The 19,819-nt window shown below is 47.4% G+C and overlaps 1 protein-coding gene across 2 annotated transcripts in view; it reads right to left on the bottom strand.

Moving 5' to 3' along the window:
- The window catches only part of Vps53 (VPS53 subunit of GARP complex), a 130,995-nt gene that overhangs the window by 27,818 nt on the left and 83,358 nt on the right, over positions 1–19,819 (bottom strand). For both annotated transcript variants that reach the window (XM_052194566.1, XM_052194563.1), the window contains exons 14-17: positions 10,577–10,819; positions 9,401–9,548; positions 4,990–5,072; positions 4,386–4,464 (exon numbers count right to left, since the gene is read on the bottom strand). In XM_052194566.1, the coding sequence (XP_052050526.1) occupies positions 4,386–4,464; positions 4,990–5,072; positions 9,401–9,548; positions 10,577–10,819 (553 nt within the window). The remainder of the gene's footprint in view (positions 1–4,385; positions 4,465–4,989; positions 5,073–9,400; positions 9,549–10,576; positions 10,820–19,819) is intronic.

Here is a 19,819-nt window from a genome sequence, read left to right as displayed (position 1 = left end):
ACACACACACACACACACAAATAGGAGGAGAAAGAGATGATGATGACCTTTTACAACTCAACAGTAGAAAGTCAAGTTTACAATACCTGAATGGTAAGGGTTCAGCCAACATTTCCTTAAAAAGGCCCAGGCAGACTGCCAACAAGCATGTCAAGAGATGTCTACTGGCACTTTATCTTAGTCACCTGAGAATAGGAGTGAGGCCTCAAGGAGACAGGTCCTCCTACCTGTATGGATGGCCACACTTTTAATCCATGCAAAGGAAGTATTGGTGAAGATATGGACAGTTTAGACCCTTCTACTGTGCTAGCAGGAATGTCAAATGGCAGATATGGAAAACCATGAGAAAGAGTGCCTGGAATTGTACATGTAAAGTTACCATGAGATCCAGCAGTTCCTCTCCTAGAATGCAAATAGTTATCACTCATCCATTACAGGAATGGACTCAAGACTGGGTGGGTAGTTTGATGGTACAGTACGCTTGTTATCAGCAAGGTACTGGATGCAACCCCTTGCATTGTTTTAAAATGGAATGTGTCCAGGGGTGGTGGTGCACATCTTTATTCATAGTACTTGGGAGGCAGAGGCAGGTGGATCTCTCTGTGTGTTTGAAAGGAGCCTGGTTTATATAGTAAGTTCCAGGTCAGCCAGTGTTTCACAGTAAGACCCTATCTGAAAACAAAAACAAACAAACAAAACTCATAAAAACACAGAAAAAAAAAGGACTATGCAGTGCTGACACATGACATACTATGACTAGAATTCTGAAAATACTGTAAAGTGCAGGAAGTCCAGTAGGATAGGTGATCTATACAGACAGGGAGTAGTCTAATAGCTGTCAGGGAGCAGGGCATGCTGGGACAGCTGCCGGGAGGTGTGTGTGTTGGGGGTGGCTGCTGAGAGGTGGGGGATTCCTTCTAGGGTCATAAAGATACCCTGGAATGAGACAGTCCTGGTGGCCCTATGCTCTCATATGTTTACCAAATTCTCTTAATTTGGATACTTTAAGGGGTGACATGTGCTCTGGGATTTGTTTTGGTTAGTTTGTCAACTTGAATCTAGGTTTCTGCCCTGACTCCCCCCAGTGACAGAGTAAGACCTAAGATCTATAAGCCTTTTCCTCCCCAAGTTGCTTCTGGTCACGGTGCCTTATCATAGCAATAGAAGCCAGAACTGAGACAGGAATTATAGCTCAACTTCTTAAAGGGGAGAGACTGAAGCTCACTCTTGACAAGGCTGTGCTTTCAGGGTAGACAGTAGTTCAAGAATTCTAAGTGGAAAGGTCCATTTCTAAGTGGAAAGAGCAAGGGAGGGCTTGACACCACCAGAAAGCAGTGTATACTAACTTAAGCTGAACTGGCTCCAAGCTGGGGTAGAGGTGTCTGCACAGGATCAGTACAAACTGCACAGATAAGGTGTCCAAGGTATTGACAGGAAATATGGCAACTAATTATCCAGCCTTATATGCTAACTGAGGACATCCTAGAGCTTTGGCCTCCCAGGACAATGATGTTTCCAGTCACTGAGCTCTATTGTCTCCTTGTCAAGGAGCCTCCTTCCCTCACCTCAGAACCAGCCCGGGCTCTGCTGGAAGCCCACTCCCCACTGCCCTCACTATTTATGAAATATATCTATTTATTTTATTGGTGATTTTGAGTTTTCTCCCAGCACAGCACAAACTTGAAGACAGCCTTGCCTGAGTTCAGACCTCTCTGTAACTTCCTAAGGCAGTGAAAGAGATAGGTGATCTTTGACAAACTGCCTTTACTAACTTTGAAAACTGCAGCTTACTATAGTCTTGTTTGAACAGCTCCCTCCTCACAAATTCCTTGAAGAGAACTGGACCATGTCCTGTCCACTCTGGTTTCTCAGATGTTGACTGTTAGATTCTGTGTTTCTCCTATGGTCCCAATTACCCCTCGTTCACACCACAAATCTGCACACTCTGCTCCCATCTCCTGCCTCCCTCCACCTACTAGATGGAGCACCTGGGGACAATGCCCATGCCTTTCCCAGGCTTGCACCACCCAGCACTGTGCTTGACAGAATCCAAGGTAGACTAGTTATCCAGCAGCAAACAGTGATGGAATCAGAGACAAAAATAATCACCATCACACAAGTTTGAAAACAATCCTAGAAGAAATTCCATGAAACTGCCGCAGGGCTCATGCTGAGTCAGTCAGTCGGTGAGCTGCCATGTTTACTTTAGTCACGTGGAGCTCATTTTGCTGGAGCTCTAGAAGACTCAGACAAACAGGAATTTCAACTGCAGTGTTCCCAAACCTATGGTTTTCCTATGATATAAACATAAGACTCTGGAGGTATGGTTGATATTTGCTGGGGTGCATCTGGGGAGAAATGGCTGGTGAGGAAGAAGAACTCAAGGGAAGTCTGCCTAATGAACTGACAGTTCACATAAGCAACACCTGGACTGTTAAGCCCACTCCACATGTTATTTTACAAAAAGAGAAAAAAAAAGATACCACTCTTCCTTCGGTCAGTGTGAAAACCTTTTAGCAGCTGCGCTCTGGGCTGCAGTGTGGCAGTTCAGGAGACGGCAGCTGGAATGGATCATAGAATGCAGAGGTTTGCCAGCAGTGAGGGACTGAACCAGAGCCTAGGGAACGGATCCTCACAGCTCCACTCCACAGCCGGCTTCAAACTGCCTGCCTCCAGTGTGTGGCTGGGGATCCCGGCTAGCACTGGACTGGTCTTGAGAACAGCAGCTGATTCTCAACTTCCTACTTCACTCCTTAAACCCCAAAGCCAAAGTTTCTGGTTTAATCCTATTTTTGTTAAATAGTTATAATCTACTATAAAACCAAACTCAGACCAGATGTCTACTTCCTGAGGCGTGGTGTTCCTTTTGTCAAGATTGGGGAACCTGGGTTTCCGAGTGCTTGGCTGGCACCACCAGGCATGCAACTTCTGTCCACTCGCATGGCTGAGAGGCCGACAGTCATAGGAATTTCACAGAGACAGGTCTGCACAGGTTCAGTCATCTGTGCAGTGTTCTCAAAAGGAAACCAGAAAACTTAGGTCTGTCTGATCCAGTGTCAAGGTTCCTCCTACAGCCCTGTCATAAATTCTGCCTAGTTTCCCTCAAGACAAGCTACTCTTCCAAAACCTAGAAGAGTATTCCAAGAGTCCATGACTAGATAGGTAGGTGTTGGCAAGCTTTTCTGGATGGGTCAACTAGATGATGTTTTGCTCTGTGGGCTATAAGGTCTCTGCTCTAACCACTAGTTTCCACAGCTACAGCAACAGCCATAGATAGTGCTTAAGTGGATGAACATAGCTATGCTCCACTAAGACTTGCAGGACCAAGTGGTAAGCCATATTTGGCTGCAGGCTATGGTTTCTTAACCCCTGCTTTGCAAGGCTTTGTTGAGCTTAAAAGTCAACGAAGAATTGCCTACTTTCTACTTAATCAAAAAACATTAAGTCTTAAATATGGTCTAGACACTTAAGGAATACTTTTGCTCTTTTTTGAGACAGGGTCTTCCTGTGTAGCACAGTCTGGCCTTGAACTTGAAATCTTCTTGCCTCAGCTTCTAACTCCTGAGATCACAGGTGTGACTCACCATACTCCTCAGGAATTTACAGTGTTTGGGGAAGAAAGAGCAGGCATATAAAATCCCAAGAGCAGCATATGGTAAGTGTCAGAAGAGCCATAGAGGGCTGAAGGCTGAGGGCACACGAACACCTGAGTGCACAGACTCAGCGAAGCTCAGGACAAGCCGGAGCCCTCAGCGGGCAGGGAGTCTGGAGCCACCGCTGCAGAGACCACCAAGCGGCCCACCTGGCAAGAGCACTGACAGGTTTCAGCAGGAGCAGGAAGCTGACCCAGAACCCATCTTCTTCAGATTCACCAGGATAGCCCGAACTACACAGAGAAACCCTGTCTGAAGAAGAAGAAGAAGAAGAAGAAGAAGAAGAAGAAGAAGAAGAAGAAGAAGAAGAAGAAGAAGAAGAAGAAGAAGAAGCAGCAGCAGCAGCAGCAGCAGCAGCAGCAGCAGCGGCAGCGGCAGCGGCAGCGGTGGTGGCGCACACCTTTAATCCCAGCACTTGGGAGGCAGAGGCAGGTGAGTTCAAGGCCAGCCTGGTCTACAGAGTGAGTTCCAGGACAGCCAGGGCTACACAGAGAAACCCTGTCTCGAAAAACAAACAAACAAACAAACAAACAAACAAACAAACAAAAACAGATTCACCCCTACCCCACAAAAGGGCCAGCAACTACGGTAGGAGCCAGGTAAGCCTGGTAGGAACTCTGGGGGTCTCCCTAGGACCCTCTCAGCTGACACAAAGCAGGGCCAGAACATAACAGGAAGGGTCGTGGGAAAGCACGTCAGTCACTTGCAGGAGGCCAGCTCCTAAAGCCTTACCTTGCTCATGGCAATCAGGGCAGGGTCACAGGCTGCATCTAGATCCTGAACCAACAGCTGGATGCTGCTGGAGATGACACTGCAAAGAAACAAACTGCTGTGGTCACCACTCCAGAAAGTGATGAGACGCTAGACATGGCCCCCGTAGGTGTTTTTGAAATGTGTGCAAAATGTTAAAATTTCATTTCTTCATGAAATTTTAGGTTTAATCACTAATAATGGGAGAGTATCTGGCTCTCATGTCCTGTTTTATCTGGGTGTGTCTCACCCAGTAAGAGCCCAAACTTCTATGGCTACTTCCATAACCAATAAGCCCACATCTCTTTTTTAGTTCTTCTCCAAAAGCATCTGCATTAAAAACTTGTTTAAGTCAGAAGGAGGAAAAGGAGGAGAAAGAGAAGGAAAAGAAGGAGGAGGAGGAGAAAGAAGAGGAAAAGAAGGAGGAGGAGGAGGAGAAGGAAGAGGAGGAGAGGAGGAGGGACAAGGGGGCACTGTTTCTCATGGCTGGCGGAGAATGCTCTGCGAACGCTTCTTAGGAGAGCCTGAAGTACACAGTGCTTGTGAAGAAAGGCTAACCCGGAGCAAGCGTTCAGAAGGTACGTACGTGCTGAATGTGTCCATTTCTCCTGTGAGATTAATTCGTTCAGTCAGACTCACATCAACTTTTTCTTTGAGTTTTTCTTCTAGCTGTTAGAAAAAAGGCAGAAGCAGAAGTGTGTCTAATGATTACCCAAAGGTGTTTCATACTGCTGATGCTCACAAAGTGTTGGAGCCAGACAGTTCTGACATGATATGGGACACATTTAATTCCCACAGGATGTGAGGGAAGCCTCACTGCCCTGACTTCATAGGTGAGGACTGTAGTAGCCACCCAAGACAGCAGGTGATAGAGTCCTATAAGCTTCCTAGGACCCAGCTCCTTTGCCACTGCACCAGGCTTACTTCCAAGAACACGCCCATAGCTTATCCTCTCCAGGGTCATGTTTGCTCCCTAGTGGTGGAGCTATTTTGAAGGCTGTGGAGCCTTTAGGAGGTAGGGACTAGATGTTAAAAGCTGGTGAGAGCATTTGAAAGTTACAGGAGAGTCCTGCTTCCTGGCCAACAGCCAGGAGGAGACTGCGCAGTCCGCACAGACAGGAGCACTGCACTCTTTCCCAGTGTGGTGGACTGCAATAACCTCTCCTCCCTTAGGCTGTATCTGTGAAAAGTAACATGCATGGTCTCCCTGCTTACCCTGTGACATGTAGCCTCAACCACCAGTGTTGGGAACTTTTAATGTGAGTGACAGTAAAATCAGCAAAAATGTTTGCTCAGTATTTCTATGGTTACCACTTTGCCAAGATGCCAGATGTCTCAGTGGTGAATAGAAATATATCTTCACCTTGGTCTCCATGGCTCAGGGCAGGAGCACTCACATCCTCCTGAGCCATGGAGAGATATACAATGATCAGGATCTGTGTGTACCTGGGGATAGGTAAATCTAGCACTCTTAAATCAGTCACACTCACTCTAAGAAGATGAATGCTTTGCATTAAGATTTACAGTGTTCTTAGAGGGATGGAAAGGTGGCTCAGTCCCTAGCACCCATGTCGTGGCTTACCACTGCCTGTAACTCCAGTTCCATCACCCTCTTTTGGCTTCTGTGGGTACTGAATAAACATGTTGTATGCATATATTACATAGGCATATATACATACATATTAAAAACTGTGCAAACAAGGGTAACAATTTTAGAAGGCCACTTATAAATGCAATCTGGCAATTTCACATTTATAAATGTATTTTCATGAAATAAAGAGAAAAATGTACAGAGCCATGCAAGGACTCTTGGAAGATTTAATTCTGCTACTACTGAGGGGTGAGGGGATGTTAGAGAACTCAATAGGTCAGCCTCTGCGTTTGTAAAGTTCTTCTCAGAAGGGGTTTATATTACTGAAAACCTGGACACCTCTGAGGGACGGTGGACAGTGTGCCCCAGGCCTGTGCTCATGCTCCAGGGGCCTCTGCTACCTTATTGAAGATAAATCCTGCCTTTGAGCATGGCAGGGCTCTTGTCCTTCTCTCTGGCCCCATCTAGCTGTCTTTGCCTTGCCTCTGGCATTGACAATTTCAGGGTCTTTGTCTCAGGACTTTCTCACTCTATACTTCCTCCCTCTGGGATGCTCCTCTGCTCCCCCTCCTGACCAATCCCCCATTTCCGAGCCTTCCAAACTCCCCTCTTTGTGTCTGTTTCTTCTCCCACCCTCATCAGAGTGGCAGGGAAAGCCTAGCTGCTTGCTTGCTATTTGTTGTCCATCTGCTCTAAGTCTCCTGACAGAAAGATGCCTGTCCTCTGCATATCACCAGCTGAGGCAGCACATGGAAGTGTATAGTAAACCTCTCTTGGAGAGATGACAGAATGAATGAGATACTCAAAATTGGTTGAGAAAGCTGAGGCAGAACTGGTATCAAAAGATGTCCAAGACAGCCAAGTGTGCTGGCCTGGAATCCCAGCACTCTAGAGGCAGAGACAGTGTGAACTGCTGTAATCTCGAGGCTAGCCTGGGCCAACAAGAATTTGTCAGCTGGGTATGGTGACACAAGCTTTTAATCCTAGCACTGGGGAGGCAGAGGCAGTGGATCTCTGTGAGTTTGAGGTCAGCCTGGTCTACAAAGCAAGTCCAGGACATCTGTGGCTCTGCTATACAAAGAAACTCTGTCTTGACACCTCTCCCCCAAAAAGAGAATTTGTCTTAGAGAGAGATATAGAGATAGATAAATGAGAAAGAAAGGAAGATGTCTATGATCTAATTATGAACACAATACAGCCACTTTGTTGTAGAATAACATGTAGAATTTGAGACTATTTTTATTTAAAATGATAGATGCAAAGTGTTTGGGAGGACAAGTTATTAAGATGGAGAGCAGAGGCTGCTTAGAAAGGGAAGGTGCTTACGCCAGCAGCGGCACCATCTTCCTAACCCTGTGAGGGGTCTGGGGTGGTCTAAAGCTAGGGTGGCACACATGCTAGATAAGTACTCTACCACTGAATGCACTAGCCCTGTAATAAGTCTGAAAATCAAGTAATACATCACCCAACTTTTACCCTTATTTGTCAATGGTGTTTGGATTCATGATAAAATTAAGAGCACTGACTGCTCTTCCAGAGGCCCTGAGTTCAATTCCCAGCAACCATATGATGGCTCACAACCATCTGTAATGGGATCCGATGCCCTCTTCTGGTGTGTCTGAAGACAGCTACAGTGTAGTCATATATATAAAATGACATAAACAAACCTTAAAAATGTTTTTTTTTTTTCTTGGCTAAGAGGCCTACTTCCCAACTCCCCCATGCACACTGGTAAGCAGGACTTAGTTTTGAGGGCACAGTTCAGTCCACTACAGCTTCTGCGTCTGTGATGACTCTGTCTTGGATTGATCACTATTTACATGATGTGATGTCTCAAGTTCACTTTTTAAAAACTATTTTATTATTTTACATATATGATTGTTTTGCTTGTATGTATATATGTGCGCTACAAGAGTGCCTAGTGCTTGTAGGCCAGAAAAGGCAACCAGTCCCTTGGAAATGGAGTTACGGACAGTTGTAAGCTGCTATGTAGATGCTGAGAATTGAACCTGGGTCCTCTGGAAGAGCAATCAGTACTCTTAAATGCTGGGTATGCCTCTAGCCCCCATTATGTTTTGAGACAGGGTCTCTAGTCCAGGCTGGCCTTAAGCTCTCTATGTAGCTGAAGAAGACCCTGAACTTCTGATGTCTACCATTCTGGGTTAAGAGCTGGGTGGTGGTGGTGGTGGTAGTGTCCCTTCAATCCCAGTACTTGGAGGCAGAGGGCAATCTCTGAGAGTTTGAGGCCAGCCTATCTATGAATCAAAGTGACACTATCTTATATGTCTTTTTCATACACTCTCAATACCTATTTTCCTCATGAGGGGTTTGAACATCTCTCTCTCTCTCTCTCTCTCTCTCTCTCTCTCTCTCTCTCTCTCTCTCTCTCTCTCTTTCTCTCTCTCTCTGTGTGTGTGTGTGTGTGTCTGTTTGTCTGTCTGTCTGTCTGCCTCTGGCTCCTAGGCCAAAGTGGTCTGTGAGTCATTCCTTGTATATGTGACCACAACCCCAAGCAGAGTGTGCTACTGCCTTGGCCTTGGCCTCTAGGCCCAGCTGGCTGACCCTCAAGGAGTCTGCTAGACACTTCCTGTGTTCATGTCCTGGCACATAGGAATGCCAAACAGTTGTGTCTGAATTGCTCCTTGCAGCTGACTTCTTAGATGCTTAAGAATTAAGCATCAACATCAGGAAGTGTGGGATTCTCTCAGGTTGCTTTCGGGGGTATCCCAGGCCACGTGGTTTAGAGCCTACAGAGGAAGGGCTGAGTGGCCAGTCACTCTGGCTCACCCTTCTGCAAAGCTACTGTGTTGAATTGCCTTCCATTGGCTCCATCAGAGGCCTCATCCTTTCTGCTTCATAGTCAACACTTCAAACAATGGTTGTTTGTTATGGTAGACAGAGAATGCTACAAAATGTCAGGAAAGGCTGCCTGGTCAAAGGTTGCCTGGTCCCTAGAAGACAGTTTATCGAGCTTTTCCCATGAAGGATACTGTACTACTGACCTACTTTTTTTTTTTTTTTTGGATTTGGTTTTTTCGAGACAGGGTTTCTCTGTGTAGCCCTGGCTGTCCTGGAACTCACTCTGTAGACCAGGCTGGCCTTGAACTCAGAAATTCGCCTGCCTCTGCCTCCCAGAGTGCTGGGATTACAGGCGTGCGCCACCATCGCCCGGCTCTGACCTACTTTTAAGAGGTCATGCCTGTTTGGTAGCTCACATGTGGGTAGAAGCTGGCCATATTTCTCCCATAAGATGGCTGCCTGGGCAGTCTCTGACTATATGGTGAATTTGCTCCTGAGAGACCAAGCAGCCTGCCCACAATGGCAGGAGACCATAGTGGAGCTCACAGGTCCCACTCCAGCTGTGGGGAGACCTCTGGGAGGGAGGCATGCTCAGAGGGGTGCTCACCTGCTGGGTGGTAGCCAGACAGTACTCAGCAGTGCTCAGGATGCTGCAGATGAGACACAGCTCCTCCAGCGTGAACCTGGCCACTTCTGAGCCCTCCTTCTCTTTGAGGAGGCTACTGATTGTCAGCCCCCCACTGCTGCTGCTGGTTCTGAAAAAAAAGGACAGGAACTGGTCAGACTGCAGCTGCTAACTTGCTTCCTGAAGCTGCATATTTTATGACAAAGAAGAAAGCAGAGGAAAGGCTGGCTACAGTACAAATAAATCAACACACAATGGATGCCTTTGCTCCTGACCTTACCTTGACTGTCATCTGTTCAGACCATCTCACCCACAGGAACAGGAAGAGACAACGCCAAGAGAGCCAGTGGGCAGTCCTCACCTGGGATGATCCCATTCTCACTAAGGAGACCATCTGGCCTAGTGCCTCGGCTTGAGATTCCCTGAGGTACAGGCCCCACTTGGGGGTCATCTGTGGCACAAAAGCTACTTCTCCAAACATTGTTCTCAGTTAAGGTGCATACATGTGGAGCTCCTAAGTGAACGCATGGAGTAAGATGGTCTAACAGTGCACACATGAGTTCACGAGCGCATCATCCATGATGATGGGTGTCCTCTTCTTTCTCCATCTTGTTTTGGAGATAAGTTTCTCACTAAGCCTAGAGCTTGCTAGAGTTGGCGTGACTGGCTCCTCTGAGGCCCTGGGGTCTTCATGTCTCTGCCTCCTACTGTTGTGATCACAGGAGAGTGCTGCCAAGCCCAGCTTTCTATGTGGGTGCTGGGGGTCGGAACTCAGCTCCTCAGGCTTGTGCAGGACACTTTACCCCCTTGGCTTTCTCCCCAGCCCCAATCTACCCATAGCTTTAAACTGTGTACAAGGAGGAAAAGCTTGTCTGTCGGGCATGAGCACACCCAACAGGCTGGAGCCACATTGCCTCTGCTTCTGAGTAGCTTCTTTTCTGTGTTGAAGCCATGTGCAGTGTGTACAAATATACAATAAGCCCAACTTGGTGACACACTGTGACCTACAGGCCCTTGAGAGCCCAGGAGGACTGTTTTCCTCTTTGACATTCTTAGCAGTTCAGTAAACAACCCCAGAGTGGCTTTCCTTTGAGACTCCCATATTTAGGGATATCAGGAGCCTTAATTCCTGCTGAGAGCGAGAAGGACAGGACTCACTTAGGCAGGTTGCCAGAGAGGATTTTCCAGGCGTATTCTCGGAGGTACTTTTGGAAGATGGTGGTCAGAGCGATCATGGGCTCGCCTGTGCTGAGCTGTGAGCACTGTACCATGCACTTCTTATAGTAGACAAAGAGGTCAGCGCAGCTGGGGAGCACAGCGCCCCCTTCGTCAGTGTTGGGCTTAGGTGGGCCCTGGGCTTTGAAATCTGCCACAAACCGGTCTATCAGCTCGCTGAGGTTTCTGGAAAAGCAGAAATGTTGTTTCACTTGGAGAGATCAGGCAGGATCTGTCTGCAAGGCCCTAAGCTGTTCCCACAAGCGCTCACTCCTGGTGCGACCCACACTTTATCTGTGTCGCCATTCACCTCCCTGCTTAAAAAGATGGCAGTAATGAAGTCTGACATTTGTACACTGCTTTGCTCCAGGCATCCCATCGCCATGTCTGACCCCAGACATGACAGAGCTCTGCTGCTCCTCTAGAAGGTGAGAAAGCTGACACCTAAAACTCTGTCATAAAACCAGGTGGCAGAACTGACTGGAGAACCTGCCACAGAAGCACACACCCCAGAATGCCAAGCATCAGCTCCCGTTTCCACAAACCAAAGCCCTAAACACTAACAACAGTGGTGACCATTTCCTAAACACTTACGATGGCCTGGGAGTCACAGCAGCACTTTATAATCATGTCACAGAATACTAACTCTTAGCCCTAACCCTCGGAGGTACCGACTTTACTATCCCCCTTCTCCAAAAGCCAGGCACAGAAAAACACCTTGTCCAAGACAAGCAGGGTGCAAAGCCCACAGCCTGGACCCCAGCCTTATGCTTTTCACCAGCCTAAAAAAAGGCTCTGATAGCAGCAAAGATGTAGACATCATGAACCTGAACGTGTCAGAGGATGGATGGCTTTAAAGAAAGAATGCTTTCCTTCTTTAAAATGAATAGTTTTTCCCATAGAATTTCCAGAATTAAAGATGTTAAAAAAAAAATCTTGGGATCCGAGTGCCTGGGAAAAGGGGCTTGCCTGGTCCTGGTGGTGGTGGGGGGTGTGTGTGCTTGAATCTGTCTCACTTTCCCAATCAAACATCCCTCAAGCTGCCCTAGTCACTCCCGAGTCATCAGGAGTGGAATCTAGCAGGGCTTTAACTACTGTCCTCTGCACAGCTGTGCTGTGTGGACAATGGGAGGCCCCTATTGACATGTGGTATCTTTTTAGCTTGCTGGCTAAGGCTATAAGAATCCAGCTGTGTTTTAAAAATATATTTATACAATAAGAACAAAAAGGCAAGAACCACACACAGCATCGATTAGCAGGGATAGGAAACAATTGACATTTACTCCAGTGCTTTTGTTACTCAGCTTATGACATCCAGATGTGGCCGCTTCACCCAGGCCAGGTCTGCCTGTGGAGAGAGTGGCCTCTTTAGTTGACCTTTGCAAGTGCCTTGGCCACCCCCGACTCTGCACGAATTCTTCTTGCCCTACTTTCTCATGGACCCTCACAGCTCTTCTGTGGAGAAGTCACCTACGCCAGTCACATCTGTGGCCCCATTGCTGGGCCTCACGTGTCACCCCCTGACCAAAGCACCTTCCATCTAGCTCTCTAGTTCCAGACCTCATTGCACAACTCAAACTGAACCTGATCCCTCAGCTGGAACTGCCATCACCTGTCACTCACTGTCACATAATTTGGATTTGGTTTGTTCATCTGTTTTGAAACTGGCTTTGAACTTATGGCTCTCCTCTTGTATTAGCCTCTGGGTGGGGGATACAGTATGTGCTGTCCACCTGACTCTGACTAATATTTTTCCAGATAGGGTTTTACTATGTAGCCAAACTGACCTGAAACTTGTGACTATCCCTCCTCAGTTTCCCTACTGCTGGAATGACATGTATCCCATCACCTTGCTTTAGCCCTTGACTAAATATTTTACTGTACTGTGTAACAGGTCAAGCTTTCTCTATCCTGGTGCACAATGGGTGATATGAATCAACAGGGCCCATTCTCTGATCTATGCTGTAATTGCATAGTACTGGGAATAGCATTCTTGCTAGCATCTGCCATAGAGGCAGCTGATTTACAGTGGGAAGGTCTCTGTGTGCACTCCTGGGTCTCCCTTGGGGTGGGAGTGTTTGCTTACACTCCCTCAGCCCACTGCCTGGCTGGCGTGTCAGGCTATCCTTAGTGTTAGTACCCAGGGCGTGTTTACACGGTCATCTTCCACAGTTTGCTCCTAAGGATGGGAATAAAGTGGTGCAGAAGTAAAGAGGGATAGAGACTGGCGTATAGGAGGAGAAGGAAGAAGAAGAGGGGGACAGAGAGGAAAAAGAGGAGGAAGAGGAGGAAGAGGAGAGGAGAAATGTAAGGCAGAGAATGCACTGGAGGGCGCCGAGGGTCTGGTCTCCACACAGATGGCACTCAGCAGCGATTTTACTGTAACTACCCATTCCCTCCTATCACCTACTATCTTTACCCACTTCCTCTTTCAGAGCCCACCTGGTCATAAAGCATCGAGACACTGTTTACCAAAAACACCCTCTAGAGACCTATGCTTTTGTGGAATGTCCACCAAGTTACTTCTGACATTGCTCTCTACTGCAGGTGAGAAAGAGGCCAAGTGAGGGAGCGTCCCTGTGGCCCGTCCACCCTGCATCCGCATGCATCCATGTCACACAGGACAAGAGTCAAAGTCCCCAGTGGAACCTTATGAAGTACTGGGCCAGTCCAACTAAACATCAAGCACACACTTCCTGTATGCAAGGCTTGAGGGCTGCAAGGAAGGATATAAACACATTGAACTTAAAGAAGGGCGTCACTGATGCCAGACATTTGGCAAGATCGTCCTGTGGGATTAATGGAGAAAGGGATGTGTGGCCCAGTGGTCTGCAGCCTGACGCCATAGGGAGTCTTTTCCACTTGAGAGCAAGTTGTGAGCAAGAAGAGTTTACAAATGCTCGAGTCCTGGGCAAGGGGCTGGGGATCCCTGAAGCCTTAGAATAGTCACATTTCAGGGGAGTGACAAAACACTGTTTGTGGAGTGGACTGCAGAGAAAGCCTGCAGTGGTTTCAAGGAGAGAACAGAAGCGAGAGGCAGAGCAAGATGGATGGGAGATCCTCGGCTACACGATGAGTGAGGCCAGTCTGCTACATGAGATCCTGTTTCAGAAGCCAAACCAAAGAGTGAGAACATCAGGGAGAACGTGTGCAGGAGGAGAGCATGGCTGTGGGTGGAGATGAAAAGTAAGAAGGCCAGGCCTTCAGTGAGGCGGCGAGGCCCCTTTGATTCCCACTGCTATCCCTTCAGACCTTTACCTTACTTGACATTTTATTTATTTTATGTGAATGAGTGTTTGTTGCATATTTGCCTACACAGTATGTGCATGCAGTACTGAAGAAGGCCAGAAGAGGGTGGTGTATCCTCTGGGATTGGAGTTAGAGATTGTTGTGAGGCCCCATGTGGTGCTGGATATTAAACCCAGATTCTCTGGGAGCAGCCAGTGCTCTTGACTGCTGAGCCGTTTCTCCAGCTCCTCATATTTTTTTGTTGTTGTTGTTTTTGTTTTGTTTTTTTAGATTTTCGTTTTTTGGAAACAGGGTTTCTCTGTGTAGCCCTGGCTGTCCTAGAACTCACTCTGTAGACCAGGCTGGCCTCGAACTCAGAAAGCTGCCTGCTTCTGCCTCCCAGAGTGCCCGGCTCCTCATATTTTCAATATCACACAACACATTCTTTTTTCCTTCTTTCCTTTTTGGTCTTTTTCTTCCATAAGCTTATAAGATGTGTTATAAATACGATATCATTTATTCCTCCCCATAGCTTTAAATAGAGGGCATTATTATTGTCATTTTGAAGGTGAAGAAACGAAGGTTGGCAACTTGAAGCACCTTTGTGCAAAGTCACAGAGCCACTGGCACTGACCCCAGGTCTATAGAGCGCTATGCAGACACATGCCACACCGCTGTCCCTGACTCTCCCCAGCTGAGAGAGACCTCATGGACATGCGGTCTCTTTTTCTCTCTCTTCTCTGCAGCTTGAGCTTTGTGCCCAAGAACTGTGTAAGCGTTTGCAGGTTTCACATGACAGAGTTAGGAGTTCTGCTCATTAAGCTAAGAGTGAGTGTGGAGTAGAGTATTATGGGGACTGATGAACAAAGGAGAAGCAGTCACCTCATCACAGATCATCGCAGACCGGGCTGAGTATGATATGTGCGGATGGATCTCAAGTCAGCATCAGAAATAATAAGTAGATGGAAAACAATGTAGCAGTGGCACTGGGAGGTGGTGACCCAAGAGCCCCACACGGCTTCAGCATGCGTGCACTAGAGCTGCACCCCCTAACGCGCACCCTTTGCACTTCTCTTGGGCTGGAGGTGTGGACTTGTCTCTGGGGTGAGCAGTGGGCTTGGGAGGAGACTGGAAGATGGGCTACATTTGGACCAATGGAGGAAGCAAGTAACTGTATCAAGGATGCTAGCAGCCGTGCTTCTTGCTCTTGCGTTACAGAGGCAATTATCAGCTCGGGAAGCCCTGTGGTGTTAGGTTGCAATGGAGGTTTTGACATGAACCCACAGACTTGAAGGTACAAGTAAACCTGAAGATAACCTGAGTGGGGTGTATCTGTGCTCACGTGGGCGCATGTTTCTCAATAGCACCCAGCGGCACTTGCATGCTCACACCAGAGCTCAGTGTCTGCGGTCATTCCCTACAGAGGACTGGGGGAGACTGGAAGCAAACATGGCCCTAGGGCTGGACATGATGCGCAAGGTAAGCCTGGGGCATTTCAGTGTGCCAGAAAGAAAGGAAAGTGTTCAGGAGATGAGAGGGGCATGTAGAAAGATGAAGACCCAGCTCTGGAGGGCCCTCCAGGCCACACCATGGTTGGCCTGGACACGGAAATGACCAGTCCTGGAGAGCAAAGGGCAATCTCGGGAAAACTGGCAAGGCCTGGAGGCTTTTACTTCCAGCTTTGTTGTTTGGGTTTCAAGATGGGCTTTGCTATGTAGCCCAGGCTGGCCTGGAATTTGAAGATTCTCCTGTTTCAGCAACAGAGTGTTGGATCACAAGCATCTCTCAAGCATCTCCTACTGCATACACAGACATGCTAGTTTTGATAACTTTTCTAAAGGTATAAATTGATTTCAATATAAAGTAAATGGAATACTTCAGGCTATTCTCTAGCCTCCACACACATATGCACTCACACTCTTCCCATGAATACACACACACACACACACACACACACACACACACACGCATTCACATACACACACACACATATACGCGCGCGCGCGCGCGCGCATTTATTTTTAAAATTCAGGCCATCTTCAGCTATGCAGCAAGTTTTGAGGACAGCCTTCAATACATGAGATTTTGTCTCAAAATAAATTAATTAAAGAATTAATTAAACACAACTGGTAAAATCCAACATGACCATTGGATTTAACTGGTAATAAGAGATCAATGTGCTTTTGAAGATTACATTATAGTTATGTAGACTAGGTCTTTTTAAACTTTTATTTATTTTAAAAAGATTCACTATTTACACACACGTGTGTGTGTATGTGTGTGTGTGTGTGTGTGTCCTCAGAGGCCAGATGAGGGCACTGGATTCCACACAGCTATAGTTTCAGGCAGCTGTGAACTGCCTAGTATGGGTGTTGGGAACCCACCTTCAGTTCTCTTGAAGTGGAGCCAGTGCTCTTATCTTACCCACTGAACCAAACAAAATTTTATTGTTAGGTTTGTTTGCCTGTTTGTTTGAAGCAGTGCTGAGAATGGAACCCAGGGCCCTGTACACATTAGGTGAACACTCTCCCACTGATCTACATTCCTAACCTCTATTTTTCATTCCTATGCACGCAAGTCTCTCTCTCTCTCTCTCTCTCTCTCTCTCTCTCTCTCTCTCTCTGTGTGTGTGTGTGTGTGTGTGTGTGTGTGTGTGTGTATGCCCACAGGTGCCAGAAAAAGTTGTCAGATCCCCTAGATCTGGGGTTCAGGTAGTTGTAAGCATCTGATGTGAGTGCTGAGAGCTGAACTCAGGTCCTTGGCAAGAGCAGGAGCTCCTGTTGTTGTGTTGAGCCATCTTTCTAGCCCAGGTCCTTGTTTTTAGGACATACACAGTCTTCTATCAGACTTGAGAGTTCAGATGGCTGAAACAACATATGTGCACAGACACATGGGGGGATGTGTAGAAGAGAGGCTGGAGAGGCCAATGTGATGGAGAAGGTGGGGAAAGGGTAGAGACTTCAGTAGGCTTTCTTATAACTGTTCAGAAAGTACAAATTAAAAAAAAAATCCTAGGCTGTGGGGGTGACAAAGCTAAGAAAGGGGTAGGAATGGTAACAAGTTACTTTAGGGAACCCAGGAAAGTAAGCCAAAATTGAGTCAACAACTTCCTGACAAGGAAAACCACAGGATAGAGTGAAGATGGTGCTGATGTAGAAATCTCCCCACAAGTCAGCCAGGGAACTTGCTACCAAGTCCAGAGCAGAAGGTGCAACATCCTCTTAGAGTGGAAACAGAAATGGGGAAATCCACTTAGGCATGTGAGAACAGCTTAGCCCAACTTGTCACACAAGTGGTTTGCGGGGACTTGCTTCTTGCCTCCTTCTGATACACTGGCTGTGGGTCTTCTCCTGCTGATTGGTTATTTGTTGGGATAGGTACTGCCAGAATATTCCCTGGGCACAGAGAACTCTGAGATGAGAGCACAGACCCCACGCCTGGCTCCATATGAAGTCTGCAACCCCGATGAGGTGACCTTCGCATGCAGGCAGGCATCCTGAGCAAGAGCAGACAGGGCAGGGCAGGGCCCCTGCACACCACCCACTGTGGGCCAAGGAGTATCCCAAAGCCCATGAGATGGCTGATGCACCCTGATGCAGACAGGACAAGACAGCCTGGAAGGCGTTAAGTGGCGTGCTGGAGGCCCAGGCTGATGAATACAGAGCTCTGACCGAGTCCAGGTCATCCTGGCATGCAGACCCCTCCTGGGCCTGCTGTGTTGCTGAGAGGTCTGCACACCTCCCTTGCAGATGTCCGAGTCAGCGGACCTATGAGAGCACACATCAGTCTAATTTGAGCTCTTTCTTAGCTGCAGGGTTCTCTGAACAAAGGGAAAGGTGGCTTCCTAACGTCCCCTGAAATCATCCTCAAAATTACTATGTATATATAACTATTTCTTTTTGCTAGAGGTCCCAGAGTGCTGGGATTACAGGTGTGCGCCACCACCGCCTAGCTGATGTTGATGGCAATGTACTCTTCTAGTGTGTGTCTGAAGACAGCTGCAGTATACTCATATAAATAAAAAATAAATAAATCTTTAAAAACCAACTGAGGTGAGATCTACCAAGAGTCAGGCGTGTGTGCACACACATGCATGCACACACATGAGGGTGGGGTAGGTGTCAGGGTGCTTTCAAAGAACAAAGTAGCATTGGTAACTAGTGCCCTCTGTGAGCATGCTGGACACATGCTGTGAGCAGAGGGGAAGGAAGCTCAGCCTTCTCCAAGCAACTTTGCTTTTCTTGTTGTGTGCTGACGGTTGTTAATGTGGAAGATGTTTCACAAGGTTTATATTTGGGGTAGACGAGAAGGTAAGAGTCTTTGACTACTGCCTAGAAGATCAAGTGGGTGGACATGGCGTGCCCCTAAAAACACTCTTCTATTCTTATTGCTTAGCCTGAAACAGGCCTGGAGACAAGGAGTTGCTCATCCAGAACAGAAGCACTGGAAAGGAAAAAGGAAAAGAAAGATGAAGGGAACAAAGACAAGAGGGGCCTAATGCTTCAGAGAAGGCTTCCTCAGAGTTGGTCAGTTTCCTTCGTGCGGTCTCCCGTGTGAGCAGCAGTGTGTTTTCCTAAGTGGGCCTTTGGAACCTAGGCCACCTGTGTCCTCAAAGCCTGCTCTGCTCCATTAACCCAACTGTTCCAAACTCCACTGTCCAGTGACTCCAATAGAAACCCTGGCCACTATTAAAGATCTGGGGATAAGAAGGGGCCACCCTTCTTTGTGAATAGTCTCCTGTCAACAAGGGACCCTAAACCACTTCTGACAGTGAGGAAAGGGCTGGAGGGGCCTAGTTTGTGTGACTTTGTGGAGCCTGTGGGTCTGTGAAAGAGCATGTGGTGACTCAAAGTCCTTAACTGATACAAATGGGGAAGAAGAGAGAACTTCCTCCCTCCAGTAGAATTCCAATTAGAAGGTGAAGAAGAACGGATGGGAACAGACAGCCGGCATTAGGCAGTGAAACTGCTGCAGGCAAGAATTAGCAAGTCCGGCTAAAATGAGGCAGCAGTGTTAAGACATAGGATACTCCCACCCACAATCTCAAGGCATTCCCCGCAAGACACTTAGTACAAAGAAAAAGCCCTATGACTTGACAGTGGAAGAGGCTGGCAGACTCCATCTTAGTAGGCAGAGCCGACCCCAGCCTGACACTGAGAAGGCATTTCTATAGTTTTCTTACCAAAAGCACAATCACCTGGATTCTGTTGTCTGGAGGTACAGTCTCACACACAAAGCCCAGGCTGGCTCCAAACTGGAACCTGCCCTGCCTCCACGTCCCAAGTAGCAGGCTGTAGTGTGTGCTATCATGGTAGCTCCTAACTAGGGTTTAAGAAAGACAATCCATGGATCAATGTGTGTGCAGTTCCAGCTACTCAGAAAGCTGAGGTGGGAGGATCACTTGATCCCAGGAGGTGAGAGCAGACTGGGCAACATTAGAAACTGTTTCAAAAGAGGGGGTCTGGAGGTGGGGGAGCGGGGTAGGAGAGGCCCAACATCAGGCAAATGGAAACTGATGGCATTTCACAAAGCACCTGAAACATCTGGTCAGCCCTTTAAGAATGCCGAGGTCAGAAAGACTAAGAAAAAGTGAGAACGTAGTTGGGATTAAAGAAGGCTACAGAGACAGCACAGCGACATGCATGGTTATGAGGTCTGAGACCAGAAGCAGGATCAACCCTATTTGGATTTGATAGTTATGCTTACATTTAGATATTCACAGCCTGGGGAAAGCTAGTGGAAAAATTTTGTGCTATTTTTAAGCTTTTATGAAAGTAAAAATTACTTTCCAATGAAAAGCCAAATTATAATTGAAAGTATATACTTCAGGGAGTGGGCTTCCTTACAATGCCTGGGTGCCTGACACAGTGGGGGTCATTTGGTTGGGACTCAAGAGCTTAGCACCCACATAGGGGTAGGGGTGGGAGTTGTTCCGATCCACATGGTCCCTTATACAGC

This window comes from Apodemus sylvaticus, chromosome 10, assembly GCF_947179515.1.
Source record: "Apodemus sylvaticus chromosome 10, mApoSyl1.1, whole genome shotgun sequence".
NCBI lineage: Eukaryota > Metazoa > Chordata > Mammalia > Rodentia > Muridae > Apodemus > Apodemus sylvaticus.
Note: the sequence above shows the minus strand (reverse complement) of the source record. Positions and strands in the feature narration are given on the sequence as shown.